General features: G+C 40.0%; 1 protein-coding gene across 1 annotated transcript in view; it reads left to right on the top strand.

The window, feature by feature from the left end:
- Window positions 1-24340, top strand: part of AGBL1 (AGBL carboxypeptidase 1) — a 278150-nt gene that overhangs the window by 48031 nt on the left and 205779 nt on the right. The window contains exons 7-13 of the mRNA XM_069867250.1: window positions 10355-10563; window positions 15439-15604; window positions 16570-16643; window positions 19321-19437; window positions 20429-21030; window positions 23006-23089; window positions 24136-24222. Coding sequence (XP_069723351.1) covers window positions 10355-10563; window positions 15439-15604; window positions 16570-16643; window positions 19321-19437; window positions 20429-21030; window positions 23006-23089; window positions 24136-24222 — 1339 coding nt within the window. The remainder of the gene's footprint in view (window positions 1-10354; window positions 10564-15438; window positions 15605-16569; window positions 16644-19320; window positions 19438-20428; window positions 21031-23005; window positions 23090-24135; window positions 24223-24340) is intronic.

Genomic DNA, 24340 nt, shown 5'->3' with positions numbered 1-24340 from the left:
ATTTATAGGATAAGTTTTCTACTTGGAGGCTTATTCTGGGTTTACAGATGAGAATAGTGTATAGAAGTGGAGGACTAATTACTTAGGGAAACTGTGAAATTTAATCTCCTGGAGAGTTGTAAATACACGTTATAAAAGTTGTGGGAGGGAAGCTGAGGATGATCTAGGGAATCTAAAAAGATTGAATTTGGCTCCAAATTCTCCCAACCCTTTTTCTCTTAGGGGTGAGGTAAGCTTTTTCTTTTTTTTTTTTAAAAAAAATCCATTTACTCTTAGAAAATTTTTGTGAGACTCTTCTCAGCCAATTTAGCTCATGAAAGTATATTGGTTTATTCTTCCTCCTACCTTTTTTTGTGTTTTAGGAAGTGCATGGAGGGTTTCAAGTACTGGAAGAACACACTGATCATTCTGGTTGTTTAAGGTGCTTTCATAGAAGGTATAAAAAGAGAACTCCAATGGGAATTTAGTCTATTGAGCAAAGTAGTCCATACATTGCTACTATGGATGACCACTGTGATGTAAAGATTACGGTTCTCATGTTCATTTGTGCTGCTGACAATTGCAAACAAAAGGCATTGCTTGGGAGAGGCATTTATGCCTCTTTGCCCAAGTGACAGGGGACAGGACAAGAGGGAATAGCCTCAAGCTCCATCAAGGGAGGTTCAGGCTTGACATCAGGAAAAATATTTCACAGAAAGGGTCATTAGGGACTGGAACAGGCTGCCCAGGGAGGTGGTTGAGTCACCTTCCCTGGAGGTGTTTAAAAGACAGGTGGATGAGGTGCTGAGGGGCATGGTTTAGTGATTGATGGGAATGGTTGGACTCGATGATCCAGTGGGTCCTTTCCATCCTAGTGATTCTATGATTTCTTTGTCTGGAGACATCCTTCCCAGTTTGCTGTTATGGCCTTCTCTCCTTTATCATTCACCACTGAATAACACTGCTGTAGCACTAGCTACTGCTTCTATGGAAAAGTGATTTTTTTTTAGGCAAACACATGGTCTGTTTCAGCTGATGTTCTTTTAAAACACTGGAACTGAGATTTGGGAAGCTGTGCCAATAATGTGCAATCAAATAGAGCATGTCAGCCCACAAGTCAACCTGAACAGGCCTTATGAGGAACGGCTGAGAGAGCTGGGGGTGTTTAGCCTGGAGAAGAGGAGGCTGAGGGGAGACCTCATTGCTCTCTACAACTACCTGAAAGGAGGTTGTAGAGAGGAGAGTGATGGCCTCTTCTCCCAAATGACAGGGGACAGGACAAGAGGGAATGGCCTCAAGCTCTGCCAGGGGAGGTTCAGGCTGGACATTATGAAAAAAATTTTCACAGAACGGGTCAGTGGGCACTGGAACAGGCTGCCCAGGGAGGTGGTTGATTCACCTTCCCTGGAGGTGTTTAAGACACGGGTGGGTGAGGTGTTGAGGGGCATGGTTTAGTGTTTGATAGGAATGGTTGGACTCAATGATCCCGTGGGTCTCTTCCAACCTGGTTATTCTATGACTCTATGATTCTGCTGTTTCCTGCAGTTTAATACTGAGCGGTCAAGAATATCTTTTAGTTTTCTCCTTGTCCCGTGGCTCAGGACACAAGAACCTCCAGGCTTTTGGAGGAGGCTGCTCTGGTAGTTGCATACAAATGAGCAGGCTGTGTCTATTGGGAGGTGTGGGTCAGGAGATGTGAAAAACGGCTTTGGCTCTTCCAGAGATAAATTCACTCTGGCTAGAAAAGAGCTGAATTCTTTTTCATGATTGCATCAGGACAGACTTTTTTTGTCACAGTTAACTTACTTATGCCCATGTCCTTAGTGCCTTTGCACAGTGCAGGGGTTCTTAGAAAGTTAAAAATCAAATCTGCTGAATGCTAAAGCACTTGAAAGTTGCTTATGAAAGCAAAGGGTAAAATTGTACATGGCAAAGCACCCAGAAGCCCTTTAGCATGTTTTAGATTGGATACAAGCTAAAATGGGCAGCAGAAATCCTGGAATAATGTGCTACAGCACTGAATTGAGGGACCGATTGTTGTGAGCTATTTTGGAGACTTGCAGTAACACACTTGCTGGAAAATAGTGATGAGATTCAATTTTACTGAGGGTGAAGGCTATAAAACAGGTGGGGCAAGAACACACCTGTTCTTGAGTGTCTCCCTGTAGGGCTGTTGTATCCTTAAGTGTTCCATCCCAAAGTGATCCCAAGGGTCATAGTTATACATGGAGTTGTGTTGGAGGATAAGTTTCCCTCTTGCTTTTGGCAGCAAGCTGCAACAGGAAAATACACAGTAGTTTTAAAGGCAGCAGGCAGATGGCAGTGTGTCTCCCCAGTGCATTCACGAACATTCATCTTCAGCTCCTAAGGCTTCCATAAGCTCTGCTTGAGACTTTGTCCACCTGCAAAGCCAGGGACTGGCTAGAAACTTTTTGGCTTCTATCTCTTTCCTAACAGAAGCTGATGCTAAATGCACACTTAACAAGTGAATAACTGCAAGAAGCAAGACCTGCCAGGAAATAAGGCATCAATGTATGAAAAAAAATTACCACTCCAGCTATACCTGAGAAATTGCTGCTGTTCTGTTTCAGAGGGGATAGTATAAGATTGTCCAAAGAAATAAGTGAGGGGATGCTGCAAATCTGTGCTTCATCCACAGCAGGGAAGAAATACTTGGAAGCCCAGCGTAAGATAACCTTGCTTGTCTTGTTCCCCTGCACATAGTGAATATTGATGATGGTCATAGAGAGGGTGAATAATGGAAGAGTAAAAGTTTAGGTCCCTTCTGATGCCAGTGCTGCATCTGTCTATGGAAGCTTGGATTACTGATATATTGAAGATGTTTCTTCCCTGGCCATCAGCCAGTCTCTCACTTCTGACTTGCGTCTCTTTCCAAGCACCCCAGAGTACTTAACCAATCTTTGAATGCTACTCTTCCAGTTGCTGTTCTGCACCTGCCATGCACACAACAGCATTTAGCAAGTCCTTTCTGCATTGCCTTGCTGTTTGGTTTGGGTTTTTTTACATCTGTTGCATCTCCACCATACTGCTAACTATCTCTGAGTGAACTATGTTATTATACAGGCTAAACACGTTGCTTGGTAAATATCTGTAATGGTGCTGCAGTGACTTGAGAGCATTAGGCATTTTTTATGCTTTTCTTGGATGTTACAGTCAAGCTTTCCAGTATTACATCTGTCCATCCTTCCTTCAACTTCTAGACGCTTACTACAGCCCAGGGTGTGGATGGGAGTGGGTAAATACAACAGGTATGAATAAACTGAGATGGGATGAAGCACAGCACCCTCTCCAGAATCTCTTCTGTCAGTCCCAGGGTATAGCTGCTACATTTTCCAGCCTCCCTTGGCTTTGTTCTACTTCTCTTCTTTACATCTGCCTTTGTATCTTGCTCCATTTCTGTCTTAGGGTCTGGGAAACTCAACGCTAAGCCCTCTTATGCCGGCAAGAAGCCCTTGTGTGGAGGGGGCATATCCCAGCTCAAGTATGAGTCCATTTGAGCAACAGTGGAAGGCAAGGGCCATCCTCCACCTGGGCTCTGTTGCTTTTAGTGAATTCGCCACCAAAAATACAGCAGGCCAACCATTCCCTGTTTTGGGGGCTTGAAAGAAAACTGGACGCCTGCTGTATAAGTGCAGCCAGGTGCAAACCTCGGGGTTTGCAGGCTGAAGGCAACGTGATGGACCAACCTGGCCACTGCCACTCTGCACCTCGAGCCACACGGTGGCGATGTGATTATAGGGATCCCCGCTCCCACCAGTACTTAATCGTATATTTGTTTTTGGTGAGTAATTTGTTTATCAGCAGGTTATTTTAATATCATTTTGGTTGTATTTGTTATTCCTGACTCTCTGTACTTCCCAGAATTAACAGCTTGCACGTCTTTAAGGAAATTAGCTAGAGCTGATCTCCGAGGCGTTTGCTCAGTGGATATTGAAGGACCTGGCTGGGGAGATGGGCAGGGCCCTTGTTGCAATGTCTGCCTAGTAAAATTGTAACAAGCAATTTAAAAAGACAGATTGTGGTGACCCTCTGATCGTGATTATTTCATTGAGACAATCGGCAGTTATTGCTGATGGCCTTTCCCCTTCCCTTTCTATATCTACCTTCCTCCTCTTGCTTTCTTTATCCTCTTGCCTTCCCTTCCCTTCCCCTGCCCTCCCTCTCCCCCCCCCACCCCGCCTTTCATCTCTTTTCCTGCTCTTTCCTCCTCATCTTCCATCGACTAACCTTTATTTAACCTTTCACCTGCTACTTTTTTTTTTCATCAAAGCCTAAGGATTACATCGTGTGGCTGACGGGGTACAATAACCAGTGTCATTCTTTTCCTTTTATGCTGGTATCAAGGAGGGGCAACTAATTCTGCAATGAACAGAAAATGATGTTCTAGCACATAAGCAGATTATGGTTTCTGAAAGACCTGCACCCTCTGTGTTGGAATTAATAATGCTTTATAACAGATCTACTGACGCAGGTCTTTGATCTTTCGTGAATACAGCCCTACGGTTAAACCATGTCAGTTCCTGTAGCCAACAGCACAACGTTTGTGATTTTCCTAATATTTTTCTAGGTACCCATTTCTCATGATCAGTTTAAGACTTCATTACCCACCTCTGGATTCAAACTTCATTATCAGTCTGGTCCTAAACCTAACATTTTGTGGTCAGAGTTGAATTTTGAAAATAGTTCCTCTCATAATCATCTAAAACAAATTCTATGTCCGTCCTTTCCTCCTGTATTTCAGAATGCAAATAGTCTCGATTCTATATTTTTAAGTTTATCTCTTTGGGGGAAAAAAAATATTTTTGAATGTCCTTTATATTCCCTTCCCCAAGACTGCTCTTCTTTCATAAACATATCCCAAACTGAAAATAACTTGGTGCTCTAGAGAAAAAGGTTGGTTTCATCTCCTGGGGCATGACAGCTTCCCGCTGTTTTGCTCCTGAGGGGTGGGTATAATAGAACCAAAGTGTTGAGGAGCTGCATTATCCTCTGACATTCTTAATAGTGATTGCTTACTGCCTTTGTCTTGGCATAGGCAGTGTTTGTGCCTCCAGTGATGATCTGGCTTCAGAAAATTCAGTGGTTGAATTTGAGGAAGTCTTCCAAATTATAGCATCCTTATTTGAACTCTTTCATATAACTTTGGTCAGAAAAATCAAGCTTGAAATTTTGTGCAAAAAGTGTTTTTTAATGGATCTCCAGATTTTTGTTGAGTTATGACCAGAAGACATTGTGAAAATGAAAAAATAAAGAAGAAAAAATAATCCTTTTTGAAAATAATTTTCCTTCTGGTGCTAATTAAAAAGTTTCTGAAAGGGGTTGGTTTGCTTTTTCTTAATTTTACATTTGAACAATGTAATAAATCTGAGAAGAATCACCATGTCATAACACAGTTTGTATGAGTGGAACTGAATTGACCAACACCTGGAACTAAAACAAATTTTTTTTTTTTTTTTTTTTGGTAGAATGAGCTATTCTTGGACTGAAGCTAAGCTTGTGGCTGATTTCTGGTCTAGGAGCAAATCATAGCACTTTTAGTTGATAGTGAATCCTGCCTGTGTTCTTTACCTTTGTGCCAGTGTTATTCTTCTGTCCTAAATGCTTAAATAAATGCCTAGTCTATGAAGTTTATAGGGCACGGTTACAATAGTCTTCTGACTTCCAACAAGAATTGTGCTAATACCAGGTTCTTGCAGGAACTGTAGAGCTGGGTCTGAATTCACCCCAGCATTTATGGGTGACTAGGTTTCGTCATGGAGACAATTAATTTTACTTCTACAGGGAACACTCATGCTTATTTGTAGGAAAAATAGCCTCTCAATGACTAAATAGAATAGCTGTTTTCTCTTTGCTTTAAGAGATATCTTGTGTTTTTTGTTCCTAAGAGGTGATCACTAGAGTAAACTGGTGAAGTTGGAGATTTTCTTGTTCCTTTCACTCCTTTAGGGACCATAAGGTTAATTTAACAGAGCATCCTTTTCTCCAAACTGTAGCAATGTATGTTCTTGGCATAATGAATCAGCTGAGTGGCATCAACAAAGAGATTTAAGCAGACAGAAAGATGAATATGTCTTTGTTCTGCCTGGTAAGCACTGCATTGCTCATCATATTTCAGGTTGACAGTAATTCAGTTTTGTGATTAAATATGCTGCACTTTTTTTTCCAGTTGTCCCTGTGTTCCTGGCAAACACTTCAAATGAGACTGGAATGTGAGGAGGGTTTCAGAAGTGTCCACAGAAATACTGGGAGACATGAGACTTGTCTACCAGATTGAACCCCTGGCTTTTAGGGTCTGTCCTTGTCCCCAAGATGAAAACAGAATTCTGTCAAAACTGGGAGTTTCTTTGTAGTGTGATCCCCTTGTTAATTTAGATGCATCTTTAACCATTTGGTACTCCCACATATTGGCTGTGCATCTGTATCAAATGTTTCAGGCTAACTGCATAGATTATTCAGGTAAAATACTCTGTGCTGCAGTGTGTAAACTTTCACTGGTTATCAGCACTGCCCTGGAAGCCAGAGGTGAAGAAACAGATCTAGATGTAGGAAACTAAGAAGACATTGAGTATTTTGCTATCGCCCATCCCAGCCTCAGCAGACAGAATTGAAGGTCTTTCAAAGAAGGTAGGATACCAGTGACAGGTTTGGGGAAGGTAGTGAAGACTGTGCTCCCCCGTCAGAGATGACAGAATAAGATAAAGAAGGCACAGTACCACAAAAGAAGAATCAGATAACACTCAGACAGATCAGGTTTGGTAGGTAGAGTTTTAACCACTAAATTTAGGTACGTAAAATATTAAAAACGTGCAGGTGACTTGGTGGTCAATATTTTACTACTTACTGCACTTAAAGTTAGTATGGGATACAAAGACTAATGCTTACTAAGACTTACTATATATATTTTAAATGTTACATGCACATAAACGATGTCACTTACCAGCCTATCAGTGTCTGATGTCAGGTAAGAGATCTCTCAGCATCAAGGAGTAACCTTGAGGGAGATCACTGCTGTAGAGCAAGGGCTCAATGGGCTGTGATGGCTGTAGATATTTGTAGTGTTAAGTGGTTGATTTGTGTTCAGATTTCCTGCTGTTAATATAGTTTCAGCTGTTTATTTGCCTAGCTTCCTACCAAACTATGTTTTGGGTTTTCCTGTTTAGCCCTTTCTCGCTGATAGCCTCACACTGTGGGAGTAACTTCAGTTAGGTCTGCTTGCTGAGTGTCTGCCTGGACCAAAGTCCAGTTAGGTCAATCAAGAGGAGTGCATTTGTCACACAGACCAAATATGAATCAAAGCAGGAAGCACCACCCCTGGGTGCTTCTGAAAGCTGGGTGGGAGGAGAACTTCTATTTCCACTGAACACGGGCCATATACAGGGAGAAGAAAAGGGACTGATGAAAGAATAACAGCAAAAGGGTCAAAAAACATAGGACATTTTACCATTTGCCACATAGATCATTCGTACTCACTGCAGGAGGGGTGGGTTCATGCTGCCTATAAATCCATGCAGTCCTGCTTGTACCTGTATGATTCATTTCTACCATCTGTATTTGTGCCAAAATATAGATAGATACCCATGCAGGTGCTTCCCTAGATGGAGAGACCAACAGACACGGACAGGTGGAGAGGCCTCCTTTTTACATTCTGCCTTCTGGAGATCTTGGCATACTTCCTCCTTCATTTATTCACTATTTTATTGACTATACAACTGAAAAAATGGAGGAAAATAAGAAAAACACTGACAGCACAGGAGAGCAGAGGAGAATCGATGAAATCAGGCAGGAGAAACAAAATGAATGTTCTTTTTGCCACTTCAGCAAGTAATTATCATTACTTCTGATCAAAGTGCTGAGGAAACTATAGTCCTGCCTCTTCCATCTCCACCTCACAGAGCAGACTCTCAGCTTCACTTCTCAAAGCAACTGTTTTAATCTTAAAGGTGGTAAATGCTACAGAAAATGTGAGGGGAAACATAGTGTAGTTATTTTGCTAAACTTCTTCCCTGCTTTTCATCCAGTGAGAAAACTGAGGCATGGGAGATTTATGTGTTCTGGTCTCTATGGAGCTGGGATCCAAACATGGAAGTCTATCTAGAAAGATGTGAGGAAAACATCACCAACACAGTTTATGATATTTATTTGTTTATTTTAAAATACATTCCCCCAAAAGCTCTAACCATGATGATTTCCAGTATTTCCCTTGTCCTACCAACATTAACACAGAAATCTTAGACTTCAAGCCCTGAATGCTAGAGGGTATAAATCTCTAGATCTAGTCCAATTTCATCTGCTTCTGAACAGTTCGGGAAAGCTGAGTCTGATTGAAATTGTCCCTGTTTACACCTTCTGACTCTCTTCTTCTTGTCATGTTTTATATACTTGCTGACTTTTACAGAGCTTCCTCAGTAATTCTTCAAGGAAGATTGACTGATTTAAGAGGTTAGTCATCCTGCATGTTAGTAAACATGACAGCTGGTTGAGGATTAACAGGTAATCATGAATAAAATCATTGGGACTCATAAGGGATTCTCAAGCAATTAAAGTTTTCTTGAAGAAAGTCAAATAAAAAAAGAAATGTAGAGTGAAGGTCAAAGCAAAAGAGTGACCTTCTACATGCTGACAACCACCGAGCCCTGAAATACAAGATGTACTTGCAGAGCTAGTGGGAGATACTTAACAACACGAGGATAATGTGCTAGAGAGGGTTGCTGGGCAGGGATGTGTAGGAATAGCTGTGGGACCAGCAGGTCAGTGCGAAGGCATGTCAGTAGGGTGAAGGTGTGGAGCAGGATTAAAATAAGGTGGTAGACTCATCTGGGGATGTCTTTTGCTGCCTGCCTGGTCATGCCAATGGTAGATAAAAATGCAGGGCAAAACCAGGTAGCAGATCTACACTCCAGTCCCTTTTCCAAGTTAGAGTTTTTTGATGTACTGTAGAGAGCAAGCTCGGGTGATTTCCCCTTTCCAATGCCTGCATCTACTTCATCGCTGGGGCTGAGACTTAATGCCTACTAGCTGTTTTGTGGTTACTCTCTCCACAGTTTTCCTTGTTACTGATTTTCTTCATACAGCATTTTAGCCCTTTCTGCTCTCTCTTAACCTCTAGCGGCTTCTCCTGTCCTGTAAATCCCCACTGATGACTTTACCATTCCAGGTGTAAGAAGCTCTGGCACTTTGTTTAATGAACTGGAAATGAATTGGAGCCTACTAGCTCTGGAGAACCCATACCAGGAGCCATCTGTTGTAAGCAGCAAATACTGATTGGTATTCAGGGAGCTGAGTTCCAGTCTTCTGTATGCTACCTGGCCTCTTGGTTGATTATCAAGATCCTGACAGCTTCTAATGTGTGTCACAGCAAGAAATGTCAGGACCAGTCAGGAAAATATGTTTAGGCAGGGTTGGTTTGAAGGGAGAGACCCTAAAGTCTGATATGGCTTCATGTTTGTTATATGGGGCAAGGGGAGGAACATAGTGGGTGAAAGGATGTGTTTTGGAATACTCAGCAGAATTTGTACTTTATCACCAGTTTCATAGTATTCTCCTTTTAGTCTGATATCCAAGAGCTATATGGTGAAAAAAGCGTTACAGCTCTCCTTTTATGTTTTTATAAAGCTTCTTATTTTAAAAATGCATTTTTTATTTTCTTGTCCATACAGTAAAGCCTCTAAATGTGACCTGAATATGACTTTTAAAATCTCAGAACCAGAAACTAACAGCAAAGAAGCCCAAATTTGTGTTGCTTATATTGCTGTTTTGTTAATTTTTGAAGACTGTGGGTTTCCTGGATCATTTGTTTCTTGGCTTTTGCTATACAGGTGTGTGGGAATACATTTAGAAGTTAAACAGAATTTTGCTAGCTGTGAAAGGATTGTGCAACTACATGGGTTTGTTGATCTCAGCGAGGCATTCTGTCGGGACTGAAATACAGCACTGTGTGAAGATTATATGACCTGCTGTCAACTAACCTTATTTTTCTTTAGCTTTTCTTACTCAGGAGCTTCTTCAGTTTCAGGAACTCCTATATTGCTGCAATTGGCATTAAGTTTATTAGCACCTGGAAGGAGACACTGTCTCTGCCCTTTTCCCACCCATGGTCTGATTCATTTGGAGAGTACAGGAACAACCATTGCTGATTAGACAGAGACACTGCTTCATTTTCTTTGCATTTACAATTCCAAGAGTCTAGCTTATGCTTAGTAAATAACATCCTAAATCGTATTTTTTTTTAACTGAGTCCTTTAAGCAAGAATGAGCAGGTTTTAAAGTGTCAGTTTAAGCACTGAGTAGCTACATGGTTATCGGACAGACTGACTAGTGGAAAGAGTTTAATTCAGCCTTTTCTCCTCATTTTCAGAGTCTAACAGCCGACGGGCAGTGAACAAAGGGTACCTGGGTGGATTGCTGAGACTCTATCAAGACTGGCATCACAATGATGTCTCCAACAACTACATTTATATTCGTAGGGGTCTCCTGCTCTGCCTAAAGCACCTCACCAACATTCAGCTGGGCAGGGAAACTTTCCTTGGTTCCCTGGGTATGGAGATTCTCTTCACAAGCGTACAGGTAGATGATACTTTTGTGCTTAAATAAGATGGATTGGTAGCTAGTGCTGGGTTCTGCCTCACAGTGCAGTTTTATCCTGTATTTATATAACCTATAAATGAAAAAAAATACGATAAATGTAAAATCATTGACTTTTTCACAGTTAGTATTTCAGAAAAGCTGAAGTGTTTCAGTTCGAAACTAATTTTAATTACTACTGAGCCTCATGGGAATTGTAGTTCAGACTTTTTAATGCTTTCTCCCTCCCCCTTCCACATCCTACCCTGTGGATCCTGCTGTCTGCTTGGACTTCCTCCCCCAAAGAGCTGTGCAGTGTCCCCACAGAAGCATTGCTTAGGTGTTTCATGAGATGTTTCCTTTCAGGTATCCAGGTGGATCATTCTACTCAGTTAGTCCTTTCCACACACACAAAAAAGAAGGTGTTCAATTAGTCAGTCCTTTGCTAATGAGAAACATACATCAACTTTTTCAGGAACCCCAACTTTAATCTTGTAAAACATTAATATGGGTCTATCAAGAAAGATGACATTGTCCCCTGTAGGGTACAGAAAGGACAGGTGCAGAACAGCAATGGTTTCCTCAGAGTCTCTCACTAAAGTGTTTTGTTAACCTTCTTTGAAGAAGTCACTTATGAAAAAACCTTCAGTTCTTGACCCATGTGATTCCACAAAGAGTGTTTCCATTGTCATTCTCACTGGCCAGTGCCTTATCTTATTCTAGCACCATCACAGACAGAGGGAAAAACCTGACCCTTTCTCCTCCACAAAATCCATTGCCTTATAATCCAGTGTATTTTCCATTTCACCTTTCCTTTCATTGCTTTTATGAACAATTCTTAAGTATTTCTTACCAGTGGTAGGTGGTAGATTGTTGGAGTTTCTTCACTTCATTTTCCTCATAAGGAGTTGACCACTCTTTCAGGTGGCAGAAGGTGTCCAGAACCAACAGATTTTTTCAAGGAATCATGGACTGTGTTAAAGAGGTCCTTAGTCTGCAGAAACTTGGATAGAGTGAATGGCAACAGCTGCTTTGGGGTAGATGTCAGCTCCTTCCCTCTCAAGAGCCTTCTACAGACTATGTAGCTCTGTAAACTAACATCTCCTGATAGCTCAGCCTGGGAGCAACCCCATGGAAAGTGCAAAAATGGGGTCACCTTGGGTGAACAAACAGGAAACGACACACTAAGACTCCAGTGAACACTGATAACTCTAATCTTTCCAAAGGTTAGAAGTGGAGCGGAAATGACAGCTTCAGGGGTATCCAGTTTTTTTTTTTTTTTTTTCTATTGTGGACTCCTAGGGAGATCTTGGAAGTACTATTAGCAAGGTTAATAAATTTAAAGCTCAGTGTTCCCTCACTACATCTTTGGGGTGTTGTCAGTCTTACAGTGTCTCTCCAAGACATGAGGTGTTGGAAGGAGTTTAGCAGCCCTAGGAGGTCTCACTCATGCTCTTCTCTACTCTGACCTGAGGTAGAGGTTGCTGCTGCTACCAAAACATTCATGATCTTCATGGTAGACAGGAAATTATGAATGTTTTCTGAGAGGAACTGTAGGCTGTGATGAGAGACAGAGAAAGGGAGAGACAGGGTAAGACAAACTACTGCTAGGGAAGGCAATGGAGCTCTTTGAATGCCTAGGCAATATTTTAGTGCCTGTAGAAATTTGCTGGCAGTGGCAATTAGCCTGGACCAAACTCTGAGCAGCTGGTGAGATTTCAAAGGTGTTAAAAGCTGACCAGAACAGTTCTGCTGGAACTTCTTCTAAATCTTTTTTCATCCACTGAAACTGAAACAGTTTTGCCAAGATGGGTTTGTTTTAACAATCTCTAGCGGAACTTCTGTTTACAAGGCTAGTTTTTGATTGAAACCTCTTCAGCTGCTTATTGTATGGGCTGACGGACAGCTGAAATACCTGAGCTTTTAATAGCCCTTAAGCCTATGTCTTTACAGGAAGAGCCAATAATTCACAGACTGTCTCCTACAAAGATTAGAAGTGACTGCTACTTTATTTGAGGAGAATTTAGAGATATTTTGAGTTCCAGTCCTACCTGGAATGAAAAATAATTTTAGATAACGAATTCACTCATGAAAAAGAAGCACTTTCTGCTCTCATTTCTTTTTCCAAGCTCCACTTAGACTTCCATGGCAGTTAAATGCTACATTAGCAACAGGCTGGCTTTGTGTGCAGTGACAGAGCTGCCTACTCTAAGACAAGATAACAGGTTTGTATTCCCTTTAGGAGACACCGGTACATGGAGCACTATTTTGCTATTTTATCATTTATCCATCTGGTTTCTTAAGCTTGCCTGATATCTCTTCAAACTTCCTGTACTAGGGCTACCCTAGGATGATAATATCCGATACTCCACCCTGTATTTCCCAGCAGTAGCATCCATTGGCATTATTATATTTTGCCTTTTTTGTATACATCATGTACATGTCAAACTATCTGGACCAATACAGATTTGGTATGAGAAAAGACAGCGTGGTGATAAAAAGCAGATTTCTGAATTCAAGTTAGATTTACATGGGTTTTCTGAGCTAAGGATTCACACTGTTCCCTCATTCCCAATAACCTACTGCAAAATAAATGGGATAGTTTGCACACATACAAAGCAGTCTTCTGCCTATTTCTCAGGGGTCAGTAAAAAAAGGTTTTTCCAATACAGTGATGGAACATTTTTCAGTCATCTGTAAACTGTGTTATCTTGGAATCTGAGAGCACTTTATGAACACTGATGAAAACAGTCCCACAAATCGCCTCTTAGGTATCTGAAGGCCTGTTTGCACTCATAAGCTAATTTGCTATAAAAAAAGAATGACTTTCTAAAAGCATCATTGAATAACTCCGTGTGTCAGAGTTCATTGTCTGGATGAACATGCCTTGTTCTTGACTATCTCAATTCACTTGGCAGTGAATTAAGATGGTTGGCCCAAGGCATGCATTTTTACAGTCCCATGTTCACTGTTGTAGTAAAACCAGAACAGTTTTAATAAGCTATATTAATACTGTTTGAGAATGCTATTCGGTTCCCACATATAGAAAAAACTATCTTTATATTTCCTTTAATAACAAACAAAAAATGACACCTAAACACCACATAAAAGAGTGAATAAACAGAAAATCTGGAAATAGAAACCGGTTTTCCTTAGTGTTTGCTCTAACTGCAATAAAACTTTCCTTGGAGATTCTTTCAAAATTGTCTTTTCTCTCCATCTTGTTCCTAACAGCCAGAGATCTAGAAATACGTATTAAGATTCTTGTAGTAAATCTTGTAAGCGTGTCAGCTTTAGATGATTTTTCTAGCCTCCCTACAGGAATCCTGGTTAATCCACTGAATCTTATAATGCTATTCAATCATAGATGAGAAAACAGAATAAAATCCTGTACAAGCAAAAAACCCCCAATATAGCCATTTTCCTCTTTCTGAATATTATAAGTACTTTGTTAGATGCCATGGTCATCTTCCTCATTCTGTTCAATGTTTTTTTTTTGTTCATCCCAAATCCCAACTGCAGGCTGTCAGACAGTGGCACAAAGTGTCTATTCTACCCTCTGGGCTATTTCAGTTTATCTGTGCTGAAGAGATGCAAAAATATTAAATAGCATGATAATGTATTGTAATATTTCTCGTTTGCCTTATAGAACATTAATACTGCTTATTGGACTTGCGTTTCTGTTCTGATGAGCTAAATCTTTGTCCTAAGCCACTAAAGTTAACATGCTGAGAGGCATGATACAACTTGTGAACTTAGGTCGAATACTACATGGATTAGTCAGTGTCTCTGATGGACGCTGTGGTATGGATGTGCTGTACTTGGGGAAATCTGAACGCTTGATTTTCTGACCATTGTGCTATTGGTTTTAAGCAACTTCACCTTTGTACAGCCACTGTAATGTGCTTATCCAAACCCTCTGTCTCTGTTATACTGAAGACGTACTCCTACTATGATCTCCGTGGGGATCTTTCCTTTTAGTTCTCTGTGTTCTCTTTCAACAAAGGACCAAGGAGTTTACTTGAATAGCACAGTAATAAAAATATAAAAATAGTCTCTCTTCTAAGTTCATGCGTGCTCTTTGAACTCCTTACATTTCAATTTCTTACTCCTTATTACAGGAGTAGAAAATGTGGGTTATTGCAGGTATTCAGTGTTTTATGACTAGATAATACATAGTAATCTCTCAGACTAACTACTGGGCTTAATGCATAACCATACAAAACAGATTACAGTGGGAATGCCCTGTTTGAGTATGTATTGTGTACACTGAGTACATCAAAACCATGATGTACCTGTGTATTAGTTTTGGCACGAGAGCTCTGAGTGTAGTTGTAGTGAAGATGTAGAAACACAGATTTTGGTATGTGTTAGCAGCCAAAATATGTACATGGGCTCCCTGCAGGATTTTTTAAATTATATATTAAAGAATATATCTCTTCAATGCAACTGTTACCTGTGTTAGCAAGGATTTTTTACCTAATGCTGCTATCATGTTCTCCTTCAATATACCCTGACTGTAACATCTTAGAGCAGAGCTAGGGGATGCTATGTCTTCTAAATGACATGCATCAATGGAAGTCCTCTGAGGTCCGTGCCAGCCTGTATTTTTATAATTAATTGACTGCAAGAAGTTTAGATCTTGCTGTTCCAGGCATATTTTTACCTTATGTAATGGTTAAAAGGAGGGGTAAGGCCCCTCATCCTACACCCACACCCAAATATAACATGAGGGGAGAGCAGAAAAAACCCAAACCACCATATGTACAGTGATTTCATATTCCAATAAGACAAGTGCCTCTGCTCTAAGGGATTGTGTGTAATAGTCAGGACAACTCTAAGTGACAATTCTTAACATTGTTTTCCTTTGGTTCCTAGGACTGTTTATCTTGCAAAAATCTGGATCCTATCATAACAAGTGCAACTCAGATTCTGAGAAAGTGCTACCCAAAGGAGCCTCTGCCTGTGGTGACAATAAGAAGTTCCTATTCCTTCCCTCTTCCTGGGATCGCTAAGGCTGAAAATCCTTGTGAGGGATCTGAAGGTAAATGTTTGAAGGGCGAATTCAGTAGGAGAAAAAGGAGCATGACATGAGAATTAAATGCGAGATCTGGGGAAAGGAGTCTTGGCAGCCTAGTCTTACGGCATACAGTTAAAAGTAATCTGATGGTTTACAATGTCACTCTGTAGAGAAAGAACTACTCTCTAATTGTCTTGAAGCTTGGAGATTCAGTTTGAAGAATAAATGAGAGAAGATGAAAAGGAGAAAGGAAAAGGAAAAAATGGAACAGAGTGGGCATGGCAGAATCTGGAGATGCCATTGATCCGCAACAGCAACAGAGGTAGAGACAATTGTGCCTCTGTGCGACTGTTTGCAGGTAACACTGCCCTGCATCTGCAAAGAAAAAGCCTTCAGTAAAGAACTGCAGGGAGCATTATCCTTTTTTTCTTTCTAAAATAAAAGCAAATAGAAGTCACAGAGCGTGATTAAAATATGTGAGTGCTTACTGAAAAGCAGAACTTAAGCACAGACAGGATAGCTGCTCTACAGAAAAGAATAAATGGCAAACTCTATGATACCTACAAACAATTTCTCTGTTGCTTTCAGTTTCACATGGAAGATGCTCAAATACTATAATGATGAAAGCGGTAAAATACCCTAATTTAGATAATAGATTAAGAGCATCCTGTAATACCATTGCAGCCAAGCAGAAAATCTTTATATTGCTTTGTAATACGAGTTGGATCCATATCATGGTGACATTTGTCATGGTTTGGAGAAGCAGTGCTCACGTCCAAGAGAACAGAGCTTTAAAAAGTAGGAGATTCAGTGCCAAGTTCATTTATACTAGATTCACAAATGGAATATGCTTTAATCAGAGTTGTGGTGGGTTGTACTCTGAAGGCATGTGTGGCACATACAGAAGAGATGGCATGTATTTCTGGGGAGGGCCTGAGAGGGATATTAGGTTGAATGCCTTTGCCTCTACTTCTTTTCTACTTCTGCAGGTGATTATGAAAGTGAGGGAGAGGAAGAAGCCGAAGAGGACCTGGATAATGAAGATGTGGAGAGTAAGGAGGAAGTAGGTTTATAAGCCATAGTTTTCTTAATCGTCCATGTACTGGAAAGTGAAAGTTTTCATTGTCCCTTTTGACATCCTGATAAGCTGTCTAAACAGAGAATGCAGATATGCACATAGTCGCACATAAATACACTACATAAATAATAGACGGATATTTGAAAGGTGAAAAAGAGAAAGCTCTGACGTTCATTGAAAACGGTCCCCTGAATTTAATTTATTAATTGCCATGCTTTTCACCCAGGATGGTGCAGGTTTGGTGACTTCTCTGTTACTGAAGATGGACTGACCAGTGACTATTAGAATCACATGCAGAGTCAAGGATAAATGACAGATCTTTGATTCCTCTAGGTGTAGACCAGAAATGGCATTTAGTAGGGGAAAGATGAATCACCTGGGAAAGACTAACCCTTTCTTTCTTCTCATATCAGAGCATATTTGAGTTGTGCATCTACCCTAAGAAAAAGGTTAATTTTCTCAAGCTACAAATGATACTTTTTAACCTAGATTCTTTCTTTATTTGCTGCTGCACGCAGACAAATAATATAATGAATTATTAGACTTTTCTGAATTCTGTCTTTGCACTCTCCCTGTCATGACCTAACTGGTAAAAATTCCTCCTCTAACAGTTGAGGAAGAAAGAGTAAACTTTTTTATTATGGAAATACATACAAGCACATATGCAAATGTGAAAAAGTGAATGTTAGTTAATAAGACTTATCCACATGAAGTAGTTTGGGAAAGCAAATTAAAGAAATGAAGTTGCAAATGCAGTCTAATTGGATATGATTGAGACTTCTGTGCAAGGGCGTTTTCATTGCTTGCCCTATCTTTTTCTTCTCAAGTACTAAACCAATGTCACCCGACAAAGAAAGGAAGTTAAAAAAATAAACAACGCATTAACTCAGTGTCCTAACTTGCCCTTGTCTGGCTGTTTTTATCTGAATATTAGAGTTCATCAAGATGCTCATTAAGAAATATGTTCATAGTGAATCTATCACATTAATTAGTTATTCATTCAGAAACAGATCCTATATGCCTCTGAACTATTTCATTATTCATGAGGATTTACCAAGTACATGTAAGCAAGATTCTTTTTGCCTAAGAGCTTGCTGTGAATGTGAGTTTTAAGTACTGTTTGTCTGGTGTGCTGGTCATATATCTCCCATGACAAATACTTCTACAGGGAAAGCTAGCAGTGAATGGATAATGAACTTTCTGTTTGCCTTTTTTTTGTGTGAGGTACCACTTGCACAAGATTTCTGTGTTTCCTGGTATGGATGTGATTTACAAACATTTTCACAGCTATGCAAACATACCTATGTGCATTAGGAATATCAAGCAAACAGTTGTGTGAAAATCAAAATCATCACATCAACAATCTATCCTTCTCAACTCAAATCTTCAGCAAGTTATAAGCTGATTATGCATCATTATCCTGTTAGTGGCAGATCCTTTTAAACTGACCACAAATGCTCTGTGCAGCTCTTCCTTGCCTTTTCAAATAGTCCAAAATAGCAGTTTGAACCTGCTTTGCAATACAACTGTGTCTCAAGGTTTGAAAAGCCATGGACCCTTTTGCATTCTGGCAATTTTTATGTTTTTTCTTTTGATAATAGCTTGAGAAATTAATCTGTTTATCAGGAGCAAATCACTTCTTTGCCAGCATTTGATAGGGTACACGTACATGTTGAATTATTTGAATAACACTGTGTTGTAATGACCAGTCATCAGTGACTCCTTCCCTCTTGCCCCATTTGCATTTCTTATGCAATGACTGGATTCTTGACACAGTTCAGTTTTGATTCTTGTATCTGATATGGAGGTTACCCATCAATGCACAGTTTCTTTTGACTGTGAAAATTTCAGATGTGATTCTTATCCCTGACTTGCTGGTAGTGGATAGCTAAAACCCTGCTTTTTTTTCATATAAAAATCTCAAGAAAGTTGGAGAGTAAAGAAGGTGGACTGATCAAGTTTCACATGTTTTTGTAAGCAGCATTATTTAAAAATAAAATACAAACAATTGTTGCCTACAAGTTCAATGATACAGATGTGGGCCCTTCTGTTTGATTGGCTGGCAGTCGGAGAAACTACGTGGTTGTCTAAATCAAAGCAGAAGCATCAAGCTTTCTAATTTTGCTGGTGGCCTATGAGGACAAATTTGCCTTCGATATAGCTTGAGAATATTCTTGCTAAATATACATTTATTTGATTATTGCTTCTTTGAATAAGAATATTGCCAATTGTATATTGAGGGCCTGTGCCTACTGGCTTATACAATATAGGCAAGGGAATGGTTGATATGCTCAAAAATAACTAATAGTTGTTTGCATCTTTTATTTTGAAACCTCCAAGGATGAGGTACTTAGAAGTAAGATCAAGTTTCAGTCTTGGTATTTTTTTGAAATCATCTTTTCATGGTATCTCTGCTTAGGTATTCAAATACCAAAACTATGAATTCCCCCTTTTCACGTTGTAGTTGTTCCTCTTATGCCTCTATTTTCCATTCCATAAAATGACTTTAACAGACTTCGTGAGTATGGAAAGAACGGTTATAGCTCTCATTAAATGAGTAGGATATCACTAGAAATTAAGGGTATTATGCAGAATATAACTTTAACAGTCATCTTGTGGAGCACATTTAATATACTTCTTTTCTCTAATTCTATTTTTGTAGGATTATGATTTGGAGACGGATGTGAATAAATTGAAGACGAGGCCAGTGCTTGACCGGCCAGAGGAAGAGCTTGGACAATATGAAGCTATGTGTCCAGAACTTTCCCATAATTTTCAGGTGCTCCAAGTCTGGTTTCCTTTATTTGTGAATATTCAGAAGTTTAAAAAATACTTGAAAAGGATTACTGACAAGAGATAACTAGAAAAAACTATTGCAAAAGGAAGCCTGGATGTCCTGTAGGACTGGAAAAACAGAGATTAAGACTTTTTGCTATAGTTTATCGGTGTGAATCAAGAGTGACAGAGAGAGAGCGATGTTGTTTGGTGTATATTTGACTGGGTATGGATTGACTAACCGCTATTGAATCAATTGTCATGAGAAATCTGTCAGATAGATAATAATTTGTATCCTTGCTGGCAATTTCAACAGCAGTATCAAGATCAGAATGAGATGTGAAAAATAAATACTGTCAACTAGTGTTTTAAAGGAAGTGATGGAGAAGATTGCACTGTCACTGAGTGAAATGCACTGTTCAAATCATTGTTCTGTTGCAGTTTGGGACTGCAAATGAGGAGGAGTGTTGCAGTCATTACAAGTCTTGGAATTTAGGAGAGCTGAAAGCCGTGATTCAAATATGAACCCGGAAAGGACCACTGGCTTAACATATCTCCTGTAGACACAATGCTGTGACACTTGTTATGACCATAAGTAGTCAAATAGGATTAATTTATACATTTGCATGAAGGCAGAGGTGGAGTTTTGCATGATGAATTTGCCTCCTTTACCCTGCTGCAATGTTTATTTTCTAAAAAAATATGCCTTGCAAATAATCTTCCCTAATTTGTTAGAATAATCAGCTTTGGTTGGAGATGACTTGCCCAGATGGCTCAGTCTGATCCATTTAGTTACTGAGGACTATTGTTGAAATGGCTTTGTGGATAAAGAAATTCTGGCAGGTGGTCCATGGTCTGGTTTTACTTTGACTGTCTTATCAAATGAGTTCAGTTTTGGGAGATTTTAAAATATTTTCCCTTTCTTCCTTGAAAGATTTCTTCTGGAAGGAGACACTTCAGTATCCTTTAATTTCTTCTGCTTTTTAAATTTAAAGGAGTTTGAATCAGAATCTGAGGAAGAGAAGATCTTGGAGGACAAGACTGAGAGTCTTCCCTCTGCTCCCTTTCATTTCATTCCAACTGCTACTTCTGTGAAACATGCAAACTACAGATGGAGAAAGCAAAGTGCCACAGAGATGGGACTAGATCCAAAGGAAAAGGATTTCAAAGTCCCACTGCAGAACTGGACAAAAAAGGAGAAATGCAGATGGGATCCGATTGATGAAAAGAGAGACTTTATAAAAGCAGCTCAAGATGCAGGCTGCTGTGAAGATGAAGATAGAGCCAGGAGTCACGCGTTTACTTTGCGTCCTCTCCCAAAAGAGGCTGCTTGGTACAAAAAAATGTTTTACCCTGAATGTGAGTCCTCGATCAATCCTAGTCCTGGAGGGAGGCTGGAGAGCTCAGATGTAGTGACAAATCTTCTGGAGAAACACCAACAGGATATCCCATTCCACAATCCTTGTGTCTACTTAGCTAGGGCAAAATGTGTTAAATCCATACCGGGCTACAAAGACTTGGCATTTCCTGATTTCTGTGGTCACCAGCCACCTCCTTACAGCAAACCCATGTTGGAGCGCAAGTATGGGGTTCAAAGGTGATTGTGCTTTAATATAATTGCCACTCTGAGACCTCTCAGGTTCAACACTGGTTGATGTAGGTACTATCACACCTCTGAATGTTTTTGAAAGTTATAGAACAAATTTTGGACTATCTGGGGGTTTGTCACAAGGAGACAGGACAAGCAGCAGGATGATTTTATTCAGGTTTTCCTCCAGAGGAAAGGAAAATGGTACCTAAATGGATTAGGAACAGGATTAGAAATCAGCAGGCTTCTTTACTATCTCTGACATGGACATCCTGTGTGTCAGGGGGTGAACCGTGACTCATCTGTGAGTTGCTTTCTTTTGTGTCATAGGTGAAGGTGGTAGTGGCAACCATGGAGTGGGATTTTTGACTTCTGTGAATACATAAAGGCTTCTTTGTCTCATACTCCAAATTTTATTGATTAAACTAGTTCTTGATAAATGTATCGGTGTACCTACGTATGTGATGGGATTGTAAGCTGGTCAAAGCTCTGATGTAGATTTACTACTGCCTTTTCCTTAAAAGAAGCAGACCAAAGCCCAGAATGAGCCATGGATCTGTGACCTTGTTAGAACACAAATGAGAACAAATTCATTTTAGAGATGGTGAAGACTCTGTGTCGTTTCAAGATACTTTCTGCCTTCAGTCTGTATCTTAACCCAGCCACCTTTAATATATGCAACAACGGGTCCGATCTGGCTTTATTAGAAAAAATCCTTTCTGTCCTTTCAGACCTGTGTGTCTGTGTCAGTTTATTCTCTGGAATCAGTCTGTCTACCCTTCTGCTGCTGTGTCCTTTCTTGCAATGCCTCTTGCTCTCTGTCTGCTCCATGAGGTCCTCCAGAAGCTTCTCTTCCTTCCCTAGCATGTACACCTGCTTCTGAGAAGTCTCTCCTGAGCTAGAAAACATCAGCAGGGGCACTGTAAGCAAGCTGCTTTTCCTCCCTGCTGTCCAGCCTACTAGGAGAAGACAGTGCGTATGGCATGCAACATGCAGAAAGAAATGAAAACAGATCTCCCCCATGGCACATTGCTAAAGGCTGCTACTTTTCTTGTGTTATTTCAGATGTTCAGATGAGGTGAAAGATGTGTTTTGAAGCTGTGCTGGGAGAGCAAGTTGTTCTTATAACTACCATTTCATTTGTTCTATGTGTGGCTGCGTGCAATGACTTTACATTTCTTTTTAGTGGCATAGGGAGTTATTAGCAGACACCAAAGAGGCTGGATTCAGTGCTAAACTTTAAAGCTGATCAACACTAATCAAATGGTATTTGTGAATACCACTAATTTCTGACCTCTAGAGAGATAACGATTCTTTCTTCAGCAAATATAAAAGCTAAAAATCTTATTTAGAGGCAAAATCACTCTACCATCTTCTCCTTGCACTGTTGCTCTAAAATATTTGCTTTTATGTCTATAATAACATGTGTAACCATATAGCTAAAAGGGGAATAATCATACCATGCTTCAGGGTGTAACATGATTGCTGCAAAGGTCAAGAATAAAATCTGGTGTTCCACATTTGATCATCTTTAGGGATCAGAGAACTTCACTTTAATAATGAACAGAAATTAGCTTGATTTAGAGTCAAGATTCACTATGAGACAAACTAGTAGGTTTATAAGTTATGGCAGATGTTTCATCCCAGGGCAAGGCTGGCCATTTGAGAGATTGGTATTGGCTGGGAAGACCTGGGGATGTATCGACCTTGACAGAATACTGTAAAGAATAAAAATTTTACAGAACCAGCCATTTAACCCAAAAGGCAACTTGTTCTAATGGGAATGGAGCAGAAGCTTTCTCAAACAAACCAATGACATTTATACATATGCAAATGAGGTTCACTTGAAATTAGAACAGGGAAGTTCTCTTTCCTATCAGTCCTTCAAAAGAATTTTCTAAGCTTCTTCATATTTATTCTACAAGATTGTCCAATACCAAGGTTTCTCACGGTGTAATTACAACTTGTCTTATTTTTCCCCTAGGGACAAAGTATTAGATGATGTTCGCCGCTTAATCCAGCCAGATGATGTGATAGGCAGAACTGTGTTTGATTTGGATGAGCCCAGGTGGGTAACTTAAACTGAGTACTGTAACCAAGTAACTGTCAATGCTGGATTAGGCAGCAAGCTCAGTCTTCTTGTTCAGCTCTGATGAAGGTATAGAAGAAATAACCTAGGGGGTTAAAGCCCAACAGAAAAAAATATAGAGGAGGAGTAGATTCCTAGTATGCGTCTCTGGGGAAAGGATTTATTGTGGAAGTCACTGGAATAAGCAAGCCCAAAAACTTTTTAGATAGAACAAGAAAATCTATAAAGGGACTATATGGTGTCCCTGGCTATGTCTGCACTGGAACAGAATCATGTGGGATAACTCTGGGAATTGTACTTCTGAATCCTGATGCAGTCTTTCTGCACTCTGAGGCAGCATTTCCCATTGAGAGTGTGCTTCAGTGTCTGTACAGCCAGTGTTACTGGTTGCAGATGTAGTGTGGCACAAAAGGCCTCTGAAAACAGACATCTAGCCTTGTGAACTATTCTAAGTGCTCAACTATGGCCAGCAATTGTGGTCTTTGAGAAGACATAGCACAGGGCAGTTGAGAGGCTCCTAAATACAAAGAAATTGCATTCAGAAGAAAGATGAGTGACATGGAGAATGTTCTTTGGAGGAAAAAACATGAAGGCCAGTTAGAAGTAGGAGAAACTTGTGAGATTGTTCAAGATGAATTTAAAGGTTTATAAGCTTTAGGGGAAGGAAACTATAGTGATGAGGGAGAGTAAATGTATAGTAATTGTATAAAGCTGTCTTGTGCAATTAATAAACTAATGGGAATAACTTGATGGGGAATGTAACTGGAATAAAGAAAGTAAATATGAACTGGGGAAAAAGGGAGCATTGGTAAAAGAAAAGAAGTTGCAATTTAGAATCACTGAGCAACAGTTGAGAAGAATACTGCATCAGACAGGAATATTATGAATTTACTTACCTGTTGCTACTTCCCAGAGTCCTGCTTTAAAAAAAAATATTAAATCCTATTTTAGCATACAAAAGGTGGTGGGGATGGCTTGTGTTTGAAACAACCTGCTACAGGTATTTTTGTTTTGATTTACTGCAGTCACTCAAGCCCAGGTCTTCCAGGCTGTCTGACATTCTTTTCCAAGTTTGAATCTGGAAACCTTCGCAAAGCCATCCAAGTGCGTGAGTAAGTACGTCTGCCACAGCTGTGATCCAGCCAGCCTTTCTGCTGTGACCACAGCACAAAATGCTGGAGTTCTCCTTGGTTTCGAAAAGGTTGGCCAGGAATCAGGTTATATGACACA

The sequence above is a fragment of the Phaenicophaeus curvirostris genome, chromosome 12 (genome assembly GCF_032191515.1).
Source record: "Phaenicophaeus curvirostris isolate KB17595 chromosome 12, BPBGC_Pcur_1.0, whole genome shotgun sequence".
Taxonomy (NCBI): domain Eukaryota; kingdom Metazoa; phylum Chordata; class Aves; order Cuculiformes; family Cuculidae; genus Phaenicophaeus; species Phaenicophaeus curvirostris.
Note: the sequence above shows the minus strand (reverse complement) of the source record. Positions and strands in the feature narration are given on the sequence as shown.